The 11,098-nt window shown below is 41.3% G+C and overlaps 1 protein-coding gene across 3 annotated transcripts in view; it reads right to left on the minus strand.

Annotated features, from left to right (window-relative positions):
• The window catches only part of plcb1l (phospholipase C beta 1-like), a 91,209-nt gene extending 84,427 nt beyond the window's left edge, over nt 1-6,782 (minus strand). For all 3 annotated transcript variants that reach the window (XM_028397281.1, XM_028397280.1, XM_028397282.1), the window contains exons 1-2: nt 6,438-6,782; nt 2,343-2,420 (exon numbers count right to left, since the gene is read on the minus strand). In XM_028397281.1, coding sequence (XP_028253082.1) covers nt 2,343-2,420; nt 6,438-6,536 — 177 coding nt within the window. In that variant the 5' untranslated portion in view covers nt 6,537-6,782. The remainder of the gene's footprint in view (nt 1-2,342; nt 2,421-6,437) is intronic.
• Between the last annotated feature and the right edge of the window lie 4,316 nt (nt 6,783-11,098).

The raw sequence follows: 11,098 nt of genomic DNA on the forward strand, positions 1-11,098 counted from the left end.
TTCCTTCTTCATCTGAAGGTGAATATATAGGTCAAAGGCTACACACAGAAAAGTAAATCAAATAAAGCAATGGCAATTTATGAATCAAATAAACCTTTTCTTTGCAAACACTAATTAAAGGATCAAAGTGTTAATTTACTCAGTGCAATAGTTTTCATTGATTGAACAATTTTTCTATTCAAATATAAACCTAGCCACTTCTAGCATCAAATGACTCTCAATTGATGGCCTTCAGTAAACAACAGAATTGAAAATACAGCAGTATCCATCACTGGCAGTGTGTTTGAAAGTCAGCGCAGTGGGCACACTGAGTACAGTTCTGCTGTGCTTCTGAAGAATCTGAGGAATGCTTTTACTCTGCAGGCCATCAGGCTGAGTCTCACAAAAAAACACGACAACTGGACAGAGCATCGCAGCTTGTTTGAATCGGTCTGTTCAACAGATGGTGGCAATACCGTCAATGAATAAATGTTTGCAAAAAAAAAAGACGAGACACAATGTCTTTATAACCACACATCTGCTCTCAAGAGTGGCACGGAGGAATATAGCTGGGGACTTCCTTTATGCCCTAATAGAGTTTCATCTGGGCTTTGCTTGGTATCAATTTGAGTTATTATGCCTACAGCGAGACTGTTTTCAATGCTGAGACAGAGCAGACACCCACACACATAAACACACATGTTCACAATAGCCTCATCATTCAAAATCCTGGCCTCATGACACAGCCACAGGAAATAATGATGAATAGATGTCAACGAGCCTCTCTCTCTCTCTCTGTCTTCTCTTAGTGGAGAATCACACTCAAAATGCTTGTTATCTCTGACCACAGACTCAATACACACATCCAGGATCAAGCTAGACATCAAAAGTGGTCCTTTGTTTTTCAATCTATCAGTCTCTCTCGGGAAAGGAAGGTCTTCATTTAATGTATCTTTGTTTAATGGAACTGAAGACATACTCTGTTTTTCCACATGCACTGTATTAATATAGAGTAAGCTGGCAATATAACGGGCTGGCGCAAAACAAAGGCAGTGGGGTACACTCATAAATGACGTGAGTGAGTGCGTGTTAGTGCGCAGAGGTGAAGTCTCGGTCAGCACTCCTGTCTATGCTCAAGTGTGACTGCAGTGAAATACTCTCATCCAGGAAAGCATCAAATCAATGGTAGCTATTAATTAGTCCACCTCTGACTGCTGCTGCCGATACTGTTACACAAACAAATAGAACAGGAACACATTATGCCTGTTGAGCTAGCAGGAGGTGCTGGATAGGCAGGTTTGTGCTCAATCCCTCCAAGTAATCAAGTCTCTGTAGTAAACAGCTAGAAATACAGAAACTGGAAAAGTAAATCGTGCACACACTTTCAAGGTTACACAGAAAGGAAGTGTTTGATAAACGTTAGGGGGTCTGATAGCATCTGGTATCTTAAATTTCACAACCTTGTTCCTGGTTATTATGTAACTCTTGGCCATAGCTGGAGTGCAAGGGGAAAAAAATACAATGCACTATAGAATATTCTCACAGGTGTCATGTTAGTTACTGCAGGTGAAGCAGTTTCAGATTTCAGACTCCTTTCTTGCATTGCTTTTTTTGTGCTAGTTAAAATCAGAATAAACAGGTCAAAGTTGTGTTAATGCTAACCTCTAGCCACACCCAAACCTAAGGCTTAGAAATAAAAAGAGTTTCATTGCTTTCAACAGAAGTGAGAAGTCAATTTTCAAGAGCTTAAATGCTTCCCAGAGAGCCTGCAATCCCTCTCTAATAATCCTAGATGTACCATGATGATTACAACTGCAATGGCTAATGTGGTCGCCACAGATCCTAATGGCGTTGCCATGGTAATGAGTACAGTAATGGCAGAAGTAAATGAGAAAAAAAGTTGGATAGTTTTCAAGCAACGGTCTGTAAAGTCTGTAGAGAAATGAAACATTTTGCTTTGGTAACATAACAGCTTTGGAAGCCTGGAGCACTGTAACCACTGTATTGCAGGTATTTCGTTATACACACTGTGAACACAAAGGTCTGTTCTATTTTTTGTCCCACCATGCCTGAAGACGCACATTTAATCCACCTCCTATCTTTTCCTGACACCTGCTCAGATTCATGCCAAACAAAATGAGACACGTAGGCAGCTCTCACTTTCACTTGAGATAACAGCGAAGCAGTGAGTAGTTTGGTACGCTGGCTCTTTCTTGCCAATCATCTTCAGGTGTTAACAACATCACAGATACCACTTATACTTAGTGTGGGTTTCCTTCACTGCACAATAATAATCATACTGCAGAAAGGGTTGCTTTAAAAGTGTAACCTTTATGGTTTGGACAAACAAAAAAACAACTTACCTTGTTCTGGTCTGTCCAGTACAGGAAGTAACCTTTGGGGTCAACTGTTAGCGTCACCGGGGTCACAGTGGTAGAATCCTGCAGTAAAAAAAAGACAGTAGGTCTAGAGTTAATGTGTCTGAGGTGAAAGAATATTCTCTAAATAAACCGATTATTTCATTTGTCAGGATCAAAGTGTTGTTTTTGTGAATCTGAACGGACATTGAAAGTGCTGTTTACATTGTAATCATGCACACAATCCTTTCCTTCTAGGGTACTTTCCAAACCATGACCTGGCATAACCACAAATGACCAAGGAGCTGGGAGCCTGAGTGTGTGTCTGTGTGTGTTTGTGATGACTGCAATCATGAACTGCAGATTGTTTCACAGATGATGTTTCCATTTTCCTTGTAACAGACAAATGCTTTCCCACAGTGTCTACATACAGACGGCTCCAAGTCTCTCTGACACAGACACACACACACACACGGTATGACCCTGAGGCATACATGGCAACACCAGATATTATTGGATGCTTCTATTAAAAGAAAAAGCCTTTGCCCTTTTTTCTGTCTGTGTCCACAGTGGCTGTGGTTCAGCTGAACAGTAGCATATTGTCCTCTTCAATCAGCCATGGCTGCGAGATCAGAGAGACAAAAACCACATTTGCTGCACAGAGCAAGAAAATCTTCAAAGTGTCTTCGTGAGGCTTCTAATGATGTCCCTATCACAGCATTCGGAGACGGAACTAATGGTCTGCATCTGCTACACACTTGTCATATCGCGGATGCGACCCTACGCGACATGCAGTATCATGAAAGGGTTGAGCTGGTAGACAGCAGAGGCGTGGGTGCCAAGGTGTAGACAGCCATTACAAATCATGACATGCTGTCTAAATAACACAGCTGCAGTTTATGGACCCGTACACACCTGCACCATGATAGATTCATGCTGAAATCCATGGAGAAATTAGAAGAAGAAAAAAAACCATAGTGAGCTGAAACTAAGTGAGCTACTCTCATTGTAGCCGCAGCATCAGAGGCATTTGCTATAGTGACGTTTGCTATGGCAACCCACCATTCCCATGAAATCTATTAGAGACTCAAGAGGAATCGTTTTGGTTCTGTTCACATGATTGCACAATCTTTGCAGGCCTGATTGAATGACAAGAGACACAGCTCATACTTCTGAATGCACGCAGCAAATGCACACTATAGCTTAAGGACAAAGAGAAAAAATGCCCCATGTTTGCAGTTCCTGGATATACAGTAGCATCTCCTCATAAAACCCTGACTGTATCTCACATGATCTTGTAAACCACAGTCCAATTTCTCCAATCTCTTTCTCAGACATCAGTCCCTCCTTGCATATTTCATGAGATGATTATTAGGCTGTTTTTTTTTCACTAAGTTGTTTATATTTCCAAGTTAAACTTCATTCTGTGGTAACATTTGTGGCAAGTGATGGATTATGTGCTTGATGTCAGAGGAAGAAGATGGTTTTGACACAATTGGGAATTGGCCTAATGAGTGATGAGAGCATTTCCTTTCACCAGCTTCTTTCCTAATGTCCTAACTCTCCATGGCCACCACTGCAAACACATAAAGCCATTAGGGAAGATTGTGTCTCACGGGTCTACACATTTACAAACAGTACACGTAGCACTGTGGATTAGACTTTCAGAGTGATCTGGTAACTACCTCTTGCTCATGTTGTTTTTTTTTGGGAACTTGACAGTAATGGGGTGACATTAGGCAGCAGTGGCCTGCTTTTTTTGCTGAATTAAGATGAGATTAGTGACTGACTTGAGAAAGTACAAACACCCAGAGGGAACTGATTCGAAGCAGAAGACATCACCATTATTTTTAGTGAGCAGTCTGTACCATTAGCCATCACCTGAGGGGGTGAGTTAGAGAGGAGATTTCAGCTTGGCATATTTCTGTTCTGTATGCTAATGACATATTCTACTACTTTTAAGGGATTTTACACTTCCCCCATGGAGCCCGATAATATCTTATTCAATGCACACCAGAGCAAAAGGAGCATGATACGAGTGTAGGCTTATGGAAATCTCTGTTTACACAGACTCAGTATCACCTATCACAAGTTTTTTTTTTTTTTTTACATCCTGCCAGTCTCTATCATCGATCCTTATTCCTCTGGATAGATCCCTGCCCTGTATTTTCTGCTAACAGAAAGCAGTCATTGATACATATTTGATCAATAATAATATAATTTCTGGCAATATTTAATTCCAAAACCAGGATGAGCTATACAGAAGGAGCCAACTGTCTAACAACAAAAACACAAGGTGTGTGTGCGTGTGCACGTCCTGTATAAGGGATGCTGGGGAAGTCTGAGACTTTGAGGCTTTCACAACCATTTCAAGAGCTTTCCTGGATGTTCTTCTTCTCAACTCAACTGCCAAGCATTGTACACTGCAGTCTGCAGCGCTGACACTTCTCAGAACTTATCGCTGCTGTTCACCAGGTATAGTATTTTTCCTTTACACAGTAGACTGTGCACCTCCGAATTGTAGCTGAGAATATCTGCACCTTCCACTGAAACTGATAAACTCCCACCAGAGAAGAACAATAAATGAAAGGTTTTTTTGTACAATTTCTTGTTGAGAGAGGTTAGAGGGGAGCCAAACATCCAAAGCCACGATAAGAAGAAAATGATTTAATTCAATCCTTTACCACCGGCAATTTATTATAGCTTCCGTCTCTGCTGTCTGACTGTGTATTCCTCTGTGATTCTTTCCATGAAATGATACAGAGAGGAAAAAGGAAGGAAGGACTGCGTGGGAAATGAAACAGAGAGAGTATCTGCGTCTGAGTTGGATGCTGTGTGTTTTTCGCAGGAAAGGCCTGGCGGGCACTTCTCTCTGGAGATACGCTCACATGTACAAAATACAGTACATGAACAGGGCTGTTAGGGGTAAACAGACTTACACTACACACCTCTTCTCACAACATACCAAAGAGTGACAGTGAAGGAATGGTCGCTCACTTGTAATCAGTAGTTAAGGCTGTCTCTTATTTAAGTTTAAGGTTGATGATTAACAGAGTGGTGGGTTTGCAAGTGTGCATAATTTCCTCCTCTGCCATCTGTACTGACCACATTCACACTTGTACAACACTCATCCATTACTGCCATCTGTGCTGTGCATGGATCACCTGAGTTCAGCGAGTATAAATATGTATTAGTTAAAATGCCACTTTATATACAACTGGCATAACAGCACTTGTTTATTAGCAGAACATGACTGATGTGACTGGATCATCTCTGCCAACAGTTACAGGTGACACAGTAGCTCTCTGCAGTGTCTGAGGAAAGACAGCCCATTTCACAGAGTGAAAGTAATCACATCTGTGCTCATATTCAAATGGTCAAACAATAAGCCTACACTGAGGCTGCAGAAACCGGAGGAATGCATGCAGTTATTCAAATGAGATGAGGGCTGTGGAAACAAACATCACAAAAAGTCCCTTTCAGAATACAGAGAGCCATTTTTATAACAAATTAAAATAACCATTATGTGCAATAAGGTCATTCTGTTTAAACTGAAGTGCAGCAGCCTGATGTGAATTCTCCACGGGATTATTAAAAGGATGTGCTCATTTGCTGCTTATAGGGAAGGTGCAGTGCGGCCATAGCTGCCTCTTATTAGGCTACTACTGTTATGTTTTGCTCAACAGGAGCGTGCAATCAGTTTTAATCAAGGTCATTTTACTCCTGCGCTTAGAATGATGCCAAGATAAACAATTAAAAAAAACTGTTCTCTGATATTTAGACTTAGTGAGTTGAGTCTACATACACTGGGATCAATTGTGGTTAATTGAACGCAACGCTTCCAGCACTCCGCGTGCACTCTTATTGTAAAATGTAAACAGAGCGCACGGCTGCAGCATTTCTTTGAACCGCTAACCAGAAAGCCAAACGCGGTCAACCTTCTGTCAGTGCGATTTGCACTAACAATTCTCTGTCGGCTACTGTTGCACGGTAGCCTATGGATTGTGTAATGTGCATGCAAATCAGGCGTGCAGAAATCATCCGACATTGGAATTAAATTAAAAAAAAAAAGATTAACAAGCCTGAATGGCCATTACTTACATCATCCCATTTCATAAATTTGTTGCCCTTTCTTAGACTCTCGGGCACGGACACTGGCTTGAGCTGCAGCGCATGAACTCCAGGCTGTGCCCCAGCCATTGACTCATCTACTCTTCTCGACGCACGGCAGGGATAGAAATGAGTCACTTCACTTCTCTCCTACTCTTATTTTTCTTCCTCTCCTTTGTAATCTGCTTAAAAGCAGGCTGACGGAAGCCCACTACTGCTGAGAGTATGGCATGCCCGCACTAACGGCGGCGGTGGCACGTCTCGGCTTTGGAGCGCTGTGGAGGCGGACGCAGGGGTAGCCGACCGGGGCCACTGACTGACTGCCTGCCTGACTGAGCGACATGCAGCTATAGAAGAGGAGAGAGAGGGAGAGTGGGGAACAGTGGGAGAGAGAGAGAGAGAGAGAAAGGAGAAGGAGGAGGCATCTGAATGAGTTGCACGTCTGATATCAAATACAAGTCAATGCGGGGACAGGATCGATGATTTCAGGGTTGCAGCGCCTCCGTGCGTCCGTGGCAACAAGATGGACATCAGGCGGCACGAGGAGTCTTCAAGCAGGTGCACTCAGCACTTGGTAGTAAATGGGTTAAAATTGCACTTTCAAAATGCAACAATAAGGCAATTTATTACACAATAGTAATAGGATGTTGAATTTTTGTGCTTATTTTTTGAGGTGCTAAGAAAACATCTATCCATTTCTCCATTCTGCAAACCCCCTTAGTGGATTAGAGTCATGACAGCAACAGAGGCGAGCAGCGGCACAGACCTCCCTGTCTCCAGCAACTTCCTCCAGTTCCTCCTGGAGGACCCCAATCTGCTCCCACGCCAGCTATAGGAGATATAATCAATCAGGGTCAGTCCCCGGGGTCTCCGCCCAGGAGAAGGCACTTATGATCTAATATGTCTGTAGAAGAACAGGTGCTTTAAAAAAATGAAAAATACAAATTGACTCACATGCATGAGCTCGGATTTTAATTGATTTCTGTTTCAGTGCCCACACAAGGCTCAGGGCCTTTTTTGTCCTCATGACTAAACTTTTTTAAAGTTCTGTGAGTCAAGATTGTCTCATTGCCTCGGGGACTTTTTTTATACATAAACTTTGTTATTAAATAAAACACCATACTCCCTTTGGCCCTTGTACTCACACTGTGTATTTCCTAAAAAAAAGCTTGAGTCCTACAAGCTGTCTTTCTGTTGCTGTGTCTCTCTGTGGTCAGTCACTGGCTTGCGCTGACCGTCAGACATGTCCGACCACTCAAAACTGTCAGATTCTGATTGACACATTACAAGTCAAGTCAGAGTGCTGGTTTGTTTGAGACTGCCTCCTGTCATCAATGATTTATTGACTGTGACAGTTTGGGGACCACGCTCTGAACGCACTTATAGTCTGTGTGAGGGAGTGACATAAGAAAGTGAAAAGCACATAGAGAGAGGAATGACATAACCATTTAGTCAGAAAGTAGGTGCAGTCATTTCAGTAAGAACAACAAATGCACCACATACCCATACCAATGTGGACACACTAATGTTTTTATACCAGCAATGAGTCATTGTTATCCGCCTGGCCTCAGTCTTTGGTTTCCATCATCGGCCTTCCCATCAGCCCTGAGGTTTCAGTTATAGCTCTAAAATCAGCCACAGCACTCTGGCGTGAAAAACAAAGGCCAACAGATAGGAAGCATAATTAGATTGACAAACTATAAAAGCACTAAGATCTCATTTTCCTCTTATACAATGAAGTCACTATGACATGTCAGAAGTATTTGAAGAATGATAAATTCAGAGCTAATTTATTATATGTTCCACTCAAGTGACAACAGTAGGCTGATGGTGGAGGGGATCCCTCTAGAGCCAGATGTGTGCCTATTTCCTTAATAAAATGACTTTTTTTAATTGGTTAGTCGGTCAATTGGTGTTTCAAGCATACCTCTAACAGAGAAGCCAGGCAAGACACCTTAATAATGCTAGAGAAACAACATCTTTTTTGCCATTTTGTGCTGTCTATGTGTCCAGGACCAGTGAAAGAATGAGAGAAAGACTAGTTCTACAATGGTTTCCATAACTTAGTGGTCAAGTTTCTGTATGTTGATTGGGATGCTATCTTCAGACAGAGAATATGTTATAATCCCTGGCTCTGTTGGGTTTTGTTTTCTTTATTCATTAAAGCTCTGCTTTAGTTGATATCTTTTTGCCTTGTGCCTGCATCTGGGTCCCTCTCTGAACTCTCACATACTATGTGACCTTTCATCTGATCACAGAGCATTTCTGGTGTTTAGCGTTTGAACACATAAATACTTGATCCTCTGCTGTGTTTTTGGATAGACGTTCAACTGATAAACGAATTCACCTCTACATTTATCACACATTTAATCCATAAAATTGTAATTAGGAGTTTCATATTAGAACTCCCCCCAGGGATTGACAGGTGTATACTGCCTATTTGTCCATATTAACCTGATGATCAGGCAGGTTGATACACAAATAAGTTTTTTTTCAAAAAACATTAGCTCCATTGCGGAATCGGCAAGTAATTAAATGGCTAACAACAAATAAAAAAGAAAATTCGAAACACTACCAGCGACCACATAAGCAAAGACTCAGTCAGAGAAACAGCACAGAGAAACATGACACTATAATTAGCTGCTGTTTCTCTACTTTCACTTTAGCAAGTGTGGAAACTTAAAGCAACATGTGTTGGGATAGATACTTTTAAAAAGTATTCAGTTACAAAATACAGATTACATGTCCTAAAATGTAATCTGTAATGTATTCCATTACTCGATCTGAGTAATGTATTCTGAATACTTGGATGACTTGCACAGTTAATTGCATTTTAAGTGATTGAATGCATCACTGCACCTGGGGCCAACATCAGTTTTTGGCAGATGAAAAATACCAATTTTTAAGGAGTCTTCAATGAAGGGGTTGGTTGAATTAGAATTTCTTATATGTGATAACAAGAATGAATTCAAGTCATTTGGAGATAGAGCTAACCTCAGAAGCACACTTTATGGGCAGCCATCTTTTCGGGCTGGATAAGAATCAACACTTTACAGGGTGTGCTGGCCCTTTAACGGCATTTCTATTAAAAAAATGAAATATTACGGTTATTAAATTACAGCATGTATTTAAATCGAGGAAAATAAGACCAACCACAACACATTTTCTCATTAAAGGCGTGCACCGCTTCACTCTTCATCCTCATCCTCTGAACCCCATCAGTAAATCAGGTTGCACAGTCCTCTCTGTCATCTGCAGCTTTCTGTCCAGTTTGCTGACGTGGCCCAAAAACCTTAGCTTTGATCAAAAATTGTGTATTGACGGTAAGAGCTCTCACTCCAATGACTATTCACCACCATACACATGTACATAACCACACAGTGAGACAAGCGATCAGGAGAAAGTCAGACATCTGCTGTAAACAAGATCTCTGTTGCATCACAGACAATGATTTTAATGTGACTTGTTTTATCCAGCACGAATAAACATGTGAAAGCAGCATCGTCTAAAAGCCACTGATTTCAACAACGTTAACTGTATTCTAATTGCCACTTCTTTAGACTGTAACTGTAATTAAATACAGAAATTAGAATGTATTCTTATTATGTAACTCCGGTACATGTAATCCATTACTCCCCAAAACTGCAAACAATCTATGGACCTCTTTCCAGGAAGAGAGGATATTGTCCAGTAAATCTTAATGTTCATTCAAGGTTGACACTATTGATTTTTGTGTAGAACAAAAATCATTGGCCGGCTAGCAACTTATCTGCAATAAAGGACTTGCTACTTTTTTTATATTCAAGACAAGACCCAGAGCTCTGGAGCACACAGGATCTGTTTGAGGCCACATGGTGCTACCATCTGCGCCCTGAATATCCAAGAGCTTCTCTGACCTTGTCCTTGACCCTGACTTAAGTCAAGGTTGCACAGATATATGAACTGAAAACTAAAACTGAATTGAATATATACATGCTACACGTTTACAGACCCGTACAGATGGTGATGGTGAGTGAGATGACTGATTAGCTTGATATTCTGTGGCAGGAGAGAATGAACAGCGACGCAGCAGTGTTTCTACAAGAGCGTGATGAGGAACAGGTGTTCTCAAATGACTGCCTGCTGGAGCTTTCATTATCGATATTAACTCAAGATCAGTCTTAAGATGCTCATTCAGCATATATTACACAAGCTGAATATGGATTCAGAGCCCTGTGTGTCAAACCTTTTCTGCTAATTCGAGAGTTTATTCTGCTGAGACTGGTTTGATTTGATAGGGTATAGCTTTTTAAAGTCACATTAGGAGAAGGTGTGCATTTATTTATGCAGCAATATTAAACTCAATTGTGCAAAACTGCAATGCAGTCTTTTTATGCTACTCATAATCTCCATCAACCACACAGTGAAACCAACAGATTTGTAATCACTCATCTGGCTTTTCGGATGTGCTGGGGTAAGAATATTGAGGACTACAATATATAAATGCATATACACGGCCTCTGGGAATGTTTAAGCTGATGCCTGTACTGCCCTCTCTGTGAACCCACACACAACCACACAGTATAAATGCAGCGCATTAGCATCACCTGCTGCAGCTTTCCTGTCATTGCACTTCTGTGTGTTTACTGGTTTTCATACAATATTGCATGACA

The sequence above is a fragment of the Parambassis ranga genome, chromosome 24 (assembly GCF_900634625.1).
Source record: "Parambassis ranga chromosome 24, fParRan2.1, whole genome shotgun sequence".
Classification (NCBI taxonomy): Eukaryota; Metazoa; Chordata; class Actinopteri; family Ambassidae; genus Parambassis; species Parambassis ranga.